The sequence below is a fragment of the Salmo salar genome, chromosome ssa05 (assembly GCF_905237065.1).
Source record: "Salmo salar chromosome ssa05, Ssal_v3.1, whole genome shotgun sequence".
NCBI classification, from domain to species: Eukaryota; Metazoa; Chordata; class Actinopteri; order Salmoniformes; family Salmonidae; genus Salmo; species Salmo salar.
Genome location: NC_059446.1, coordinates 20,435,230 through 20,451,585, shown reverse-complemented (window position 1 = coordinate 20,451,585; position 16,356 = coordinate 20,435,230). Strand labels below are relative to the sequence as shown.

Here is a 16,356-nt window from a genome sequence, read left to right as displayed (position 1 = left end):
CTTTCACCGAAAAGCTATTTTAAAATAGGACATAGCGATTGCATAAAGGAGTTCTGTATCTATAATTCTTAAAATAATTGTTATTTTTTTGTGAACGTTTATCGTGAGTAATTTAGTAAATTCACCGGAAGTGTTCGGTGGGAATGCTAGTCACATGCTAGTCACATGCTAATGTAAAAAGCTGTTTTTTTTTATATAAATATGAACTTGATTGAACAAAACAAGCATGTATTGTATAACATAATGTCCTAGGAGTGTCATCTGATGAAGATCATCAAAGGTTAGTGCTGCATTTAGCTGTGGTTTTGGTTTTTGTGACATTATATGCTAGCTTGAAAAATGGGTGTCTGATTATTTCTGGCTGGGTACTCTGCTGACATAATCTAATGTTTTGCTTTCGTTGTAAAGCCTTTTTGAAATCGGAGAGTGTGGTTAGATTAACGAGTGTCTTGTCTTTAAAATGGTGTAAAATAGTCATATGTTTGAGAAATTGAAGTAATAGCATTTCTAAGGTATTTGAATATCGCGCCACGGGATTACACTGGCTGTTGAGTAGGTGGGACGCAAGCGTCCCACCTAGCCCATAGAGGTTAAGCACTTTGAGGTTAGGCTTCTATTAGATGGCAAAGTGTCAGTCAGAGACATTTGGTAATAAAATGCTTATAATTTAATCCACAAATATCAATATAATATTTTAAATGAACACGTTTTCATGAATTTGATGATATAATCTTGAAACACATTCTAAACCAGTATGGGACTTGATCCAGGAAATACGAAGGTCTTTCCCAGCATATTTTTCTAGAGATATCCATGGTTGCAGCTCATGTAAACTTATCGAAACAGTACGATTGGTCGAAAATCCCCATACCGAAAAACAAAACAGGACACAAAAATTTGAGTGACAACTTTGTTATTTTATTTCACAAAGCAGTTTAGTTGAGTTACGCTTGGAAAGTAGACATTACAGGAAACCTGCAGTTTTGGAGACAGTGTTGCAATTGTTAGCAGAGATCTAGTTGTGAGCAAACACTCCTACACTCATTTGCTAGCTACAGTACCACTGCCTTGTCAGTAACATGTCTCCAGTTGTGCTTACATTTAGCGGTGACACACCTTTCATATGTATTCACTTTCCATCCGTGGTGCCAATATCAACATCACCATCATAGTGCACTGGAAATTTTCCATCACAAGCAATGATAACTTTCTTAGTGGCCGAAGATCCCTTGTATGTACAATTGGGATGGGACTCCCCACCTGTATGTGTACATATGACTACACTGAAGGGTTTGTTGCTTTGAACCAGATTGTTTCCCTTCAGTGTGCCACCACCAGTGCAGATGGCTTGGACCTGATCTGGATTGGCCAAGATGAAGGTGTTCTTCAATTTGCATTTTCTATCAGGCCTGTTCAAATTCAAGATTTCCATCTGACTCTTACACTTCAGGGTCGTCATTTCCCCATCGACGTGTTGTTTTAGGAAGTGATTATATTGTTGGTTGACGTCGGCCATCACTGTAGCACACAGCAACAACAGGAACAGGAAAGCCTTCTGGAACGTCATGACTTGGTCTTAATGGAGAAACAGGAGAGATGAGTCAGACATGGTGGTTGATGTATATTACTAATATCTTCACTAAATGGAGAAACAAGAGAGATCAGTCAGACAGGGTGGTAGATGTATATTACTACTATCTTCACGAAATGGAGAAACAAGAGAGATCAGTCAGACAGGGTGGTAGATGTATATTACTACTATCTTCACGAAATGGAGAAACAAGAGAGATGAGTCAGACAGGGTGGTAGATGTATATTACTACTATCTTCACTAAATGGAGAAACAAGAGAGATGAGTCAGACAGGGTGGTAGATGTATATTACTACTATCTTCACTAAATTGAGAAACAAGAGAGATCAGTCAGACAGGGTGGTAGATGTATATTACTACTATCTTCACTAAATGGAGAAACAAGAGAGATCAGTCAGACAGGGTGGTAGATGTATATTACTACTATCTTCACTAAATGGAGAAACAAGAGAGATCCGTCAGACAGGGTGGTAGATGTATATTACTACTATCTTCACTAAATGGAGAAACAAGAGAGATCCGTCAGACAGGGTGGTAGATGAATGCATACAGTACAATACTATGTTTGCCATCTTCCAGTAAATGCAGTATGCATACCAGCAACATTCCATAGTAAATGTAGCACCCACCCCTTCCCCTCAAATTAAGGTTCTGTATATTTTCTTAAAAGGGGAGAGTTAAAGGGGACAGTTAAAACTGCTTTGTATCTCAAACAATTAATTTATACCAAAAACAAGACAACATGTGATTTACAGCAATGCACTGTGTTAAAAACAGTTACATACTAAGATAGAGGAAGTAGAGCCATCATATTCCAAATTATATATACTGTAAATTACACAAACATGATCTACATTATATAATTGAAATCATATGTTGGTTACAAAGATGTGGCAATATTTTACTAGAGCGAGAACTGGTTTCAATGGCCTTTGATGTAACTGGTTAGTTGTTTTCTGTCCTCTCAAATATCTCTACAGATACAATACAGCATTAATCAAAGACAGCAATCTTCAGATACAGAGCTATTCTTTAATGCTCTAGCACTGTAATGCTCAGGCAATTACATTTTACCTGTTTGTGATGAACTTAGATGTTGGTCACCCTGGACACCTGTGGTAAAACATTGCATGGATTAAAAGGGTTTAAAATGAACTATTAGCTTTTTAACTATTAACAGTCAAGTCTTCCCCAAATATCTGCCACAGTCAATCAAGAGAGATTTCATATCAGGGTGCCTTCAAATCAAAACTCATAAAATGCATGTCTGACAGTGTTGGGGTGGGGAGAAATGATTCGGTAGAAATGCTGTTCTACATTTTCAGTTGGTTGACCGATTCGTCTTTTCAACTTTTCTGGCGGACAGCGCAACACAACCCTAGAAACAATCAAGTCAATCTTACCTGTCTGCAGTGAGCCTTCTTGTGTGGTCTTATCTTGATGGTTATGGCCTCTGTCTCCCAGAGTATGGTAGAAGGTACCAAACCTGCTTGATTTATATACATATGCTGAAGAGGGACGTTCTCATTTCAAATAGTAAAATCAATATTAAAAAAATATTGTAAATACAACAGACACTGTTCCCAGTGGCGATTTGAACATGATAATGTTGGTGAGGCAAACTATCAAAAAAGCGGATATGCATCAAAACCACTATACTACACTACACATTGAATGCAGCATAATAAACAATGGCAGAAAAAGTTTTGAGCCACACACAAAATACTTTCCTTTGAAATGGTACCAAGAATATGCATATCCTTCCTTCAGGGCCTGGGCTACAGGCAGTTAGATTTGGGTATGTCATTTTAGGTGAAAAATGAAAAAAGGGGGCTTTTCCTAAGAAGTGAAATGGATTCCCATACAGTTCCAGAGAATTGGCATCATGTCCCAAAAAATAGAACCAGTTTCAGAGAAGTGACATCATCGCAAACAACATATAGAGGACAGAGTTCCAGAGAATTAGAATCATCGTACTGTTCTGTTCTGACTTTTAAACTTGAAAATATGAAATATCCTTTTTCATGTCACTGAAGGAGAGAGGAGAATGTAGAATGTTTACATTCTACCAGGATATGTTATTGTCAGACCTCAGTGATCCTATGGGAGCAGAGAAGAGACACAGTTTAGTACGAATCAACATGACAGCTGTGAGCTGCGGAGGAGTGAGCAATTTGGGCAGAGGTCAGGTTAAGATGAAGTGAGGAACAACATATATCACTAATCTACTGGATAGCAACAGAGGTGTATTGGCTGTTAAGATGTGTAATAAGGGCCTCAGCATAGGATAAAGGGTTAAATACCAGTGCTGGTGTGAATATGTTCCTTGTCTGTGCAGCTATATGACCCAATGAGTTAATAAACCTGGTTTGAGTTTTACTAATTGTCCATGAAATGTTATAAGGTTCATTAAGAACCTAACAGTACATAAAATATAGCTAAACCAGTTTCAGAGAATTTGCATCATCACAAACATACTGTATAGCGGACACACTTCCAAAGAATTGGCATTATAATATGGGTATGATGTGCCAAGAAGCATTCTAATTAAAAAGAGAATACGCTGGGACAGCGTGACAGAATTTGAATATCCAGAATCCACGTGTTTTTATTGACTTCGAAATGACATCATCCAATTCACCAAATCATAGTTAAATTTAGGATATGTGAAATAGAATTCTACATTTTCTTTTTTTAAATTTGTATAAATTGACAATAAAAAAACGGATATATTCACACAGCATGCCACAAACAGAGCAACACAAAAATCAAACACCTACTATACAACACATTCCCCAAGGTAATCAACATGTGATTTCCAAATTTAGTCAAACACTTCTGTTTTTTGTTCAATTTTAGAATATACAAAATCCAATGGTATGTAGCTGTAGATAGTTCAGTCCTCCAGTTTGTTATTGAGGGTGAAAATGAGGCTTTCCAACTGATGACTATACCTTTTTTTGCAGCAATTAGACCTACATTACTAAATGTTCTCTGATGTTAATCACCAACATTTACATTTCCCAACAGACATAGTCATGAAGATCGATGGATATAAATTCCTAGACACAATGAAATGATGGGTCATACATTATCCCAAAGTGGTGTCAGTTTACCATTAGACCACAGCATATGTAATACGGTTGCTTTGGGTTTTTTGCTTCTCCAACAGAGATGTGACATTTCTGGGTGCATTACATTCATTCTGGCAGGAGTGTAGTAAGTTCTATGAATTTTCTTACATTCCAGTAGTTTATGTCTTAGGTTGTAGCAGCGGTATGAAAATGTTCACATTCTAAAATCTGCATAAAGAAAGTATGCACATTTTCCCACCAGTGGTGTGTTTCCACCAAATGTACTTTTGCAGATAAAAACCAGTGCTTGATGACGTAGTGCACACAAAATGTACTTTTTCCCTTAAAACCTGTTAGGGCTAGGGGGCAGTATTGACACGGCTGGATAAAAAATATACCCGATTTAATCTGGTTACCACTCCTACCCAGTAACTAGAATATGCATATACTTATTACATTTGGATAGAAAACACCCTAAATTTTCTAAAACTGTTTGAATGGTGTCTGTGAGTATAACAGAACTCAAATGGCAGGTCAAAACCTGAGAGATTCCTTTACAGGAAGTGGCCTGTCTGACCATTTCTTGAACTTCTTTTCCATCTCTATCATTTACTAAGGATCTCTGCTCTAACGTGACACTTCCCACGTCGTCCATAGGCGCTCAGAGCCCGGGAAAAAACAGAATGTCGTCATTCCAGCCCCAGGCTGAAACACATTATTGCCTTTCTCAAGTGGCCGATCAAGGGACACTGGGCTTATGCTCGTGACCCCGACCGCCCCCGCCTTTGGGATTTTTTCCTCTGTTTGCCGAAAAGGAGATTCCCTGTCGGAATATTATCGCTTTTCTACGAGAAAAATGTCGTAAAAATTGATTTTAAACAGCGGTTGACATGCTTCGAAGTACGGTAATGGAATATTTCGAATTTTATTGTCACGAATTGCGCCATGCGCGCGACACTTCTTTACTATTTCGGATAGTGTCTGGAACGCATCGAACAAAACGCCGCTATTCGGATATAACGATGGATTATTTTGGACCAAACCAACATTTGTTATTGAAGTAGCAGTCCTGGGTGTGCATTCTGACGAAGACAACAAAAGGTAATGAAACTTTTATAATAGTAAATATGATTATGGTGAGTGCTAAACTTGCCGGGTGTCTAAATAAGCGAGCCCGTGATGCCTGGGCTATGTACTTAGAATATTGCAAAATGTGCTTTCACCAAAAAGCTATTTTAAAATCGGACATATCGAGTGCATAGAGGAGGTCTGTATCTATAATTCTTAAAATAATTGTTATGCTTTTTGTGAACGTTTATCGTGAGTAATTTAGTAAAATGTTAGTGAATTCCCCGGAAGTTTGCGGGGGGTATGCTAGTTCTGAACGTCGCATGCTAATGTAAAAAGCTGGTTTTTGATATAAATATGAACTTGATTGAACAAAACATGCATGTATTGTATAACATAATGTCCTAGGGTTGTCATCTGATGAAGATCATCAAAGGTGAGTGCTGCATTTAGCTGTCTTCTGGGTTTTGGTGACATTATATGCTGGCTTGAAAAATGGGTGTCTGATTATTTCTGGCTTGGTACTCTGCTGACATAATCTAATGTTTTGCTTTCGTTGTAAAGCCTTTTTGAAATCGGACAGTGTGGTTAGATTAACGAGAGTCGTGTCTTTAAATGGCTGGAAAATAGTCATATGTTTGAGAAATTGAAGTAATAGGATTTTTAAGGTTTTGAAAATCGCGCCACAGGCTGGCAAGCGTCCCACCTAGCCCATAGAGGTTAAGTTCAATGTGCTTCCATCGCATTTTAAACTCTGACGATAGTTTTGTCACAAAAACTGTTGCGTTAAATAGCAAATATTCCTGGTCATGGCACATAGGCTCTAGCCAACGGCTCGTAGATAAAGTGCGTGTAGGCCACATTTGTCAAACTCATTCCATGGAGGTCCGAGTGTCTGAGGGTTTTTGCTCCACCCTTGTACGTGATTGAATTACACTGAAAAATATAAATCCAACATCCAACAATTTCAAAGATTTTACTGAGTTACAATTCATGTAAGGAAATCAGTCAATTTAAGTAGATTCATTAGGCCCTAATCTATGGATTTCAAATGACTGGTAATACAGATAAGCATCTGTTAGTCACAGATACCTTAAAAAAAAGGTAGGGGCGTGGATCAGAAAACCAGTGTGACCACCATTTGCCTCAAGCAGTGCAACATATCTCCTTTGCATTGAGTTGATCAGGCTGTTGATTGTGGCCTGGGGAATGTTGTCCCACTCCTTTTCAATGGCTGTGCGAAGTTTCTGGATATTGGTGGGAACTGGAACAGAGAGCATCCCAAACATGCTCAATGGGTGACATGTCTGGTGAGTATGCAGGCCATGGAAGAACTGGGACACTTTCAGCTTACAGGTATTGTGTACAGATCCTTGCGACATGGGGCCATGCATTATCATGCTGAAACATGAGGTGATGGCAGCGGATGAATGGCACGACAATGAGCATAAGGATCTCCTCACAGTATCTCTGTGCATTCAAATTTCCTTAGATAAAATGCAATTGTGTGTGTTGTCCGTAGCTTATGCCTGGCCATACCATAACCCCCCCTCCACCATGGGGCACTCTGCTCACCCACACAACTGCCCAGTACAGTTGAAACCGGGATTCATCGTGAAGAGCACACTTCACAAGCATGCCAGTGGCCATCGAAGGTGACACCGAACTGCAGTCAGGTCAAGACCCTGGTGAGGAAAATGAGCACGCAGATGAGCATCCCTGAGACAGTTTCTGACAGAGAAGCTTTTTGTGCATATGGAACATTTCTGGTATCTTTTATTTCAGCTCATGAAACATGGGACCAACACGTGTTGTGTTAATATTTTTGGTCAGTATAATTAGTAGGGAACTCCCCTCACCTGGTTGTCTTAATTTCTCAAACATATTACTATTTTACACCATTTTAAAGACAAGACTCTCCTTTATCTAACCACATTGTCTGATTTCAAAACATTAGATTATGTCAGGAGAGTACCCAGCAAAAAATATTCACACAGCCATTTTCAAAGCAAGCATATATCTCACAAAAACCCAAACCACAGCTAAATGCAGCACTAACCTTTGATGATCTTCATCAGATGACACTCCTAGGACATGATGTTATACAATACATGCATGTTTTGTTCAATCACGTTCATATTTATATCAAAAACCAGCTTTTACATTAGCACGTGATGTTCAGAACTAGCATACCCACTGCAAACTACCGGTGAATTTACTAAATTACTCACGATAAACGTTGACAAAAAACATAACAATTATTTTAAGAATTATAAATACAGAACTCCTTTATGTAATCGCGGTGTCAGATTTTAAAATAGCTTTTCGGTGAAAGCACATTTTGCAATATTCTGAGTACATACCCCGGCCATCATGGCTAGCTAATTTGACACCCACCAAGTGTGGCCCTCACCAAACTCAGATTTACTATAAGAAAAATTGGATTACCTTTGCTGTTCTTCGTCAGAATGCACTCCCAGGACTTCTACTTCAACAACAAATGTTGTTTTGGTTCCAAATAATCCATAGTTATATCCAAATAGCTCCATTTTGTTCGTGCGTTCAAGTCACTATCCGAAGGGTGAAGCGCCGACGCATTTCGTGACAAAGATTTTCAAAATATTCCATTACCGTACTTCGAAGCATGTCAAACGCTGTTTAAAATCAATTTTTCTCATAAAATAGCGATAATATTCCAACCGGGCGACATTGTATTCATTCAAACACTGAAAGAAAAACATGGAGTCGTCTCGTGCACACTCGCTCCAGTGTCATTGTTCTCAGCAGGACCACTGACAAAAACTCCTGCTGTTTTTCGCCCAGAGACTGGAGAGCTCTCATTCCACTTACTGGCGCCTTCTGAGAGCCAATGAAAGCCTTAGAAAATGTTACGTTACAGCAGAGATGCAGTATTTTTGACAGAGATGCCCTAGAAGGAGAACAAATTGTCAGACAGGGCACTTCCTGTGTAGAATCTTCTCAGGTTTTGGCCTGCCATATGAGTTCTGTTATACTCACAGACAACATTCAAACAGTTTTAGAAACTTTAGAGTGTTTTCTATTCAAATCTACTAATGATATGCATAATTAGGCAGGAGTAGTAACCAGATTAAATCGGGTACGTTTTTTATCCGGCCGTGAAAATACTGCCCCCTATCCCAAACAGGTTAACTAACCTCCAGACGAGCTTCAATGCCATACAACTCTCCTTCCGTGGCTTTCAACTGCTCTAAAAATGCAAGAAAAACTAAATGCATGCTCTTCAACCAATCGCTGCCTGCACCAGCCCGCCTGTCCAGCATCGCTACTCTGGACGGTTCTGACTTAGAATATGTGGACAACTACAAATACCTAGGTGTGTGGTAATACTGAAAAATCTCCTTCCAGACTCACATTAAGCATCTCCAATCCAAAATTAAATCTAGAATCGGCTTCCTATTTCGCAACAAAGCATCCTTCACTAATGCTGCGAAACATACCCTCGTAAAACTGACTATCCTACCGATCCTTGGCGATGTAATTTACAAAATAGCCCCCAACACTCTACTCAGCAAATTGGATGCAGTCTATCACAGTGCCATCTATTTTGTCACCAAAGCCCCATATACTACCCACCACTGCATCCAATCTCATTGGCTGGCCCTCGCTTCATATTCGTCGCCAGACCCACTGGCTCCAGGTCATCTACAAGTCTTTGCTAGGTAAAGCCCCGACTTATTTCAGCTCACTGGTCAACATAGCAGCACCCACCCGAAGCACGTGCTCCAATAGGTATATTTCACTGGTCACCCCTAAAGCCAATTCCTCATTTGGTCGCCTTTCCTTCAATTTCTCTGCTGCCAATGACTGGAACAACTGCAAAAATCATTGAAGCTGGAGAATCATATCTCCCTCACTAACTTTAAGCGTCAGCTGTCAGAGCAGCTCACAGATCATTGAACCTGTACATAGCCCATCTGTAAGTAGCCCATCCAACTACCTCATCCCCATCTTATTTTTTTTTTCCTTTGCACCCCAGTATCTCTATTTGCACATTCATCTTCTGCACATCTATCACTCCAGTGTTTAATTGCTAAATTAAACAACTTCGACCTATTTATTGCCTTACCTCCCTAATCTTACCTCATTTGCACACACTGTATATAGATTTTTTTCTGTTGTGTTATTGACTGTACGTTTGTTTATTCCATGTGTAACTCTGTGTTGTTGTTTGTGTCGCACTGATTTGCTTTATCTTGGCCAGGTCGCAGTTGTCGTAGTTCATCGTTCAGCCTCTTCTCTCTGACGGTTTTGATTTGGTTATCATTTATGGTCACTGTCGCCCCCATGTGGAGATTGTCAATTACTGCAGCCTAAAGATTAGGATCATGCTGATTATGGCAAATGTTTAAATGTTCCGTTGTACATGTGCATTTATGCTTACACAAGCACACATGCCAAGGGAAAGAAAAGCAAGTGTCCTGGAAGGCTGTGACCTGTTCAGAATGAGTCTGATGTCAACAGATAATTTCCATGTCAATGCCTGGAGGTCAATAAGAATTGATGTCTTACACCATTGTAGTGTCAATAGGTATGAAGGAGTCTATTCCATAGCTATGTTATCCATGGAGGAGCTAACCTCAGAGTGAAAAAAATGGACGCGGAGAAGAAGGCTTACGTTTTACGTGTCCATAATCAATTGTGTTTTTTGTTTGTTTCTTTGTGCTGTTAGTAACACATTTTTTTACTTATTTTGTACATATTGTAGCTACCGTCTCTTATGACCGAAAATAACTTCTGGACATCAGAACTGCGATTACTCACCAGGAACTGGCAGAATCCTTTTTTTCCTTTATCGAGTCCGACGAGCTCGATGTGAATGACATACTGCTTTTCCGGGAACAGACACAGATCCCCGTCATTTGCTTGAAGAGAAGGCGAAGTATAAGGGTCTGGAGGGCGGGCGGGCTGCCTTCTGAGAATTTGTAGGCAATCGAACAAGCCCCCACTGCCTTCCATTCACTAGCAAACGTACAATCTTTGGAACGGGCTTAATGGCTACTCTGAATCTCTGCCTGGTACAGCCAGAAGGGAACAGGCAACCTCTCTGAGCATGGTTCCGTTCTAGGTTTCTTCCTCCGTTTCATTCTTCTAGGGAGTTTTTCATGGCTTCTCTGTTTTCACGTCTGCTTTGCTTGCTCTTTGGGGTCTAGGCCGGATAACTGTAAAGCACTTTGTGACAACTGCTGATGTAAAAAGGGTTTTATAAAGTAATATTGATTGTTTGGTTGATTGATTGATACAACTCAGACCAGCAGTGACAAAGTTGTTCTTAGTTTGAATATTTTATTGTATTATTATTATTGTATTTTCCTAGATTGCTGGTTGGAGCACCACGTGCCAAGTCATTGACCAAAGCTGAAGTTACTGGAGGAATCTACAAGTGTGAGCTCACCATTGATTCTAAGAGCTGGGAGCATGTCAAGCTCCACAAAGATGGTTTGTTTGCTTCCACTCATGCTTCCACTCATGTGTAATACAGAAGTGCAATTGTTTATCGATCTCTACAGCTTCCATCCAAAAACAAATTCTGTGAAATGATGTCAACACATATTTGAGGAGTTACTGGCTTGCTAAAGTGGCTAGCTTAGCTAACGAACTAGCTACGTCACATTAACACATTACATTTTAGTCATTTAGCAGACACTCTTATCCAGAGCAACTTACAGTAGTGAATGCATACATTTCATGCATTTTTTTTTTGTTGTACTGGCCCCCCATGGGAATTGAACCCACAACTCTGGTGTTGCACACACCAGGCTGGCATTGCAAACACCATGCTCTACCAACTGAGCCACAGGGAAGAACAACATGCTGGAAGAGTTAGTGGCTAGCTAAAGTGGCTAGCTTAGCTAATGAACAAGCTACGTTGGTCGAGGTGCGCATGACCAGAATGACACTTCAACAAACCACCAAAGGCACACCACAAATTTGATTTGATTTGATTTGAAAATTTAGAAAGGGGCAGAGTTTGATTGTTTTTCGTGCCCTTAGTTGACATCCAAAACATTTTGAAACGGAACAAAAATGCATTTCTTATTGGATATCTCCAGGTAATCGTATTGAACATGAACCAGCTGAGGTTGGTTGTTATGGTTGGGTTGAGGAAGGATTTAGTTTTCCTATTTGATCATCAGCACAATGACAGTGGATGTGTTTGGTTATTCTAGAGGAGAAAGAGAGAAATGTAATCATAAATGTGGTTGAAATTAGCACAAAATGCCCTAAATAATCTTGTTGTCAAAAATGTATTCATGCATAAGGGAAGTCACATTTTTTATGATTGGCTATCCCATAAGTCCTTGCATATTGTCCAATCATAATCAACACAGCAGGACCACCTACACCTCAGATCCCAAAAGTCATCCAGCTATGTAAACTCTAAGGTTGATTATCCTGCAACAGATGTCGTTCATTTGGTAATATTCATCTTTGTCTTCTTCTAATGCCTCTTAAGCAGGTTGACGTTTATTGGGACGAGTGATTTCCACTAGATGGTACAGCTGTAAAGTAAAAATTGTCAATATTGTAAATATTTATGAAAATTGTCTTAATTTAGGGTTAGGCATTAGAGTTAGCAGTGTGGTTAAGGTTAAGATTTTATGACTTTGTGGCTGTGCCAGCTATAGTGACCACTCTGTAGAGCTGCCTCCAGAAAAGATTCCTGACAAAAAACGCTGACCTGCGCCTCTTAAGAGGAAAGTAATCTAAAAGTAACTGAAAGTAATCAGATTGTGTTACTGAGTTTGGGTACGTGACTGATTACAATTTCGGACAGAAAACTAGCAACTGTTACGGATTACATTTAGAAAGTAACCCAGTCAAACCTGTATGAGAGCTACATTTAAGGTGGATTTACTGTAGGGTTAAGACAACACTCACCATACCTCTATTTTCACTCTTTCACATTTCTTTAACACTCATCCTCCTCTATTCCAACTCATTCAACCAATCTACCATTGGGATTCTGTTGCTTTTCAGAAAAGTAAATACAAAAGTTTAAAGAATGTTTTGACCAGCATTTTGGATCCTCCCCTATCAACACCCCGTTACTTTTTTTTTACTAAGCCTTTCTCAAACGATACAAAACCACACACGCTTCTCCGAACCTATCATGAGTCCCAGGAACAATCTTTCCACGGGAGATATCAAGGGAAACTTTGTACGAAGGACGATCCAGTGGTTCTCAAATATTGCTAGTTAATATCTCCGCCTTCAAACGAAGAAGCATGAAATGCATGTCCAATGCAGAGGTGTGGTGAGGATAAAGTATTCAGTAAAAATGCTATTCTACTTGTCCAATTGTTTCAAGGACATGTCATCGTAATCTTTCTGACAGACAGCTCAACATAATCCTCTCCCTAATGCACTGCTCCAATAAAAAAAACATTAACTTTCCTTCAGTGTTTTTTACGCATCAGTTTGTCTGGTTTGAAGGAGCCCTAAACTGATGATAAGCAAACGATTCCACAATGAACTGGCGACTGATGAACAATGAAATGGACATTAACTTTACAACATGCCAATGTTACAAGGAGGTTGTCATCTGAGATGCACATTCCATAGAAACCAGCACATATCGGTGACCTCCAGGACCAGAATTTGGGAGAAATACTGCCCCTAACACTTCCAATCAATTCCTGCATCGAAATAAAACAACACTTATATCAATAAATACAATTAAATAATACAAAAAAAATACATTGAAGGCGTCCTTTTATGAGGAATCACATGTCAAGGCAGGTCAAGGCAGTGTCATGACTCTCTCTCCTGGGTGAGGATCAAAGGTGCCAGATCAGCTTGGCATATGGCAAATCTTTTCAGTCTCCTGAGGGGGAATAGGTTTTGTCGTCCCCTCTTCACGAATGTATTGGTGTGCTAAGACCATGTTAGTTTGTTGGGGATGTGGACACCAAAGAAATTGAAGCTCTCAAACTGCTCAACTACAGCCCCGTCGATGAGAATGGGGGCGTGCTCTGTCCTCTTTTTCCTGCAGTCCACGATCATCTCCTTTGTCTTGATCACATTGAGGGAGAGGTTGTTGTCCTGACACCACATGGCCAGGTCTCTGACCTCCTCCCTATTGGCTGTTTTGTTGTTGTCAGTGATCAGGCCTACCACTGTTGTGTCATCGGCGAACTTAATGAAGGTGTTGGAGTCGTGCCTAGCTGTACACTCATGAGTGAACAGGGACTACAGGAGGGGACTGAGCACGCACCCCTCAGTGGCCCCTGTGATGACGATCAGCGTGGCGGATGTGTTGTTACCTACCCTTACCACCTGGGGGCGGCCCGTCAGGAAGTCCAGGATCCAGTTGCAGAGGGAGGTGTTTAGTCCCAGGAGCTTGACCTTATTGATGAGCTTTGAGGGCACTATGGTGTTGAACGCTGAGCTGTAGTCAACGAATAGCATTCTCACATCGGTGTTCCTTTTGTCCAGGTGGGAATGGCAGTGTGGAATAGTGCAATAGAGATTGCATCATCTGTGGATCTGTTAGGGCAGTATGCACATTGGAGTGGGTTGAGGGTTTCTGGAATAATGGTGTTGATGTGAGCCATGACCAGCCTTAGTGTTCTTGGGCACAGGGAAATCTGGTGGTCTGCTTAAAACATGTTGGTATTGCAGACTCAGACAGGGAGAGGTTGAAAATGTCAGTGAAGACACTTTGCAGTTGGTCAGCGCATGCTCGCAATACACGTCCTGGTAATCCGTCCAGCCCTGCAGTCTTGTGAATGTTGACCTGTTTTAAGGTCGTACTCACATCGGCTGCGGAGAGCGTGATCACACAGTCTTCCGCAACATGCATGTTTCAGTGTTATTTGCCTCGAAGCGAGCATAGAAGTAGTTTAGCTCATCTGGTAGGCTCGTGTCACTGGGCAGCTGTCGGTTGTGCTTCCCTTTGTCGTCTGTAACTGTTTGCAAGCCCTGCCACATCCAACGAGCGTCAGAGCCGGTGTAGTACAATTCGATCTTAGCCCTGTATTGACTCTTTGTCTGTTTGCTGGTTCGTCGGAGGGCATAGCGGGATTTCTTATAAGCTTCCGGGTTAGAGTCCCGCTCCTTGAAAGTGGAAGCTCTAGCCTTTATCTCCGTGTGGATGTTGCCTGTAATCCATGGCTTACGTTTGGGGTATGCACTTACGGTCACTCTGGGGATGACGTCATCGATGCACTTATTGATGAAGTCAATGACTGATGTGGTGTACTCCTCAATGCCATAGGAGGAGTCCCGGAACATATTCCAGTCTGTGCTAGCAAAACAGTCCTGTTTCATCTGACCACATTTATTTAGTGACTGGTGCTTCCTGCTTTAACTTTTGCTTGTAAGCAGGAATCAGGAGGATAGAATTATGATCAGATTTGCCAAATGGAGGGTGAGGGAGAGCATTGTATGCGTCTCTGTGTGTGGAGTGAAGGTGGTCCAGAGTTTTTGTTCCCTCTATTTGCACATTTAACATGCTGATAGAAATTTGGAAAGACGGATTTAAGTTTCCCTGCATTAAAGTCCCCTTCCACTAGGAGAGCCACCTCTGGGTGAGCATTTTCCTGTTTGCTTATGGCGAATACAGCTCATTCAAAGTGCGGTCTTAGTACCAGCATCAGTCTGTGGTGGTATGTCGACAGCTATGAAAAATACAGATGAAAACACTCTAGGTAGATAGTGTGGTCTACAGCTTATCATGAGATACTCTTCCTCAGGTGAGCAAAACCTTGACACTTCATTAGATATCGTGCACCAGCTGTTATTTACAAAATACTTAGTCCGTCGCCCCTTGTCTTACCAGACGCCTCTGTTCTATCCTGTCATTACAGCGTAGAACCAGCCAGCTCTATGTTGATAATGTCGTCGTTCAGCCACGACTCTGTGAAGCAAAAGCTATTACAGTTTTTAATGTCCCGTTGGTAGTTTAATCTTCCGCGAAGGTCATCTATTTTATGCCAGATAATAGTATGTATGGACACTGTTAATCATTTCTTATAAGAGGTCAACTCACAGTTTCTTATTGACAGGATTCAGTTGTTGGTGCAGTGCCAGGGAGAATCCAAACAGGCTTCCCGGATCACCATTTTTCCTCAGAACATGCTTTGTGTCCGTGTCCAGATTGAAAGCTGAGATGTGAAATGGTAGGCAGGCCAAATGAAACCACCGGTCCAGTAGGAGGCCCCACCATTGAATTGTCATGTTGGTGTTGTTGGTACAACTCTCTGGTCTAGCTAACCCAATAGCTTCTTCTGTGGTGTCCTCGTGTTGTGAAGCCGAATGGGAGGGCAACACTACAGAAATGGAATGTGACACAGCACTGGCTGTGGTATACAGTGTTTGCTGCAGAAGTTGACAGATAAGGAGTGGTTCAAGGGGAATTTATCTCAAAGGACTCAAGCACATGTTTATGGTTTGATTGCTTTTGTTAATATTCTAAGGACATGAGGAACTTCACACCCTTGGGTCAAAAGTCTGGTGGTTGTGTTCACAGCGGCAAACCAGTGATACTGTACTGTACAGTGTTGATCACTTGATAATACTAAAGAGAAAGGTGTGAAAGTCCATGAGAAATGGCTAAAGGGAGAACATGTACAGTATGTA

General features: G+C 40.7%; 1 protein-coding gene across 1 annotated transcript; it reads right to left on the bottom strand.

Moving 5' to 3' along the window:
• Positions 1-896: 896 nt before the first annotated feature.
• On the bottom strand, positions 897-16,080 carry LOC106598396 (ribonuclease-like 3). Its single transcript, XM_045717969.1, has 4 exons — positions 15,767-16,080; positions 2,995-3,077; positions 2,666-2,704; positions 897-1,575 (listed from the first exon to the last, which is right to left on the bottom strand). Exons 1-4 carry the CDS (start codon positions 15,952-15,954, stop codon positions 1,130-1,132), a joined length of 756 nt encoding a protein of 251 aa, XP_045573925.1. The 5' UTR covers positions 15,955-16,080; the 3' UTR covers positions 897-1,129.
• Between the last annotated feature and the right edge of the window lie 276 nt (positions 16,081-16,356).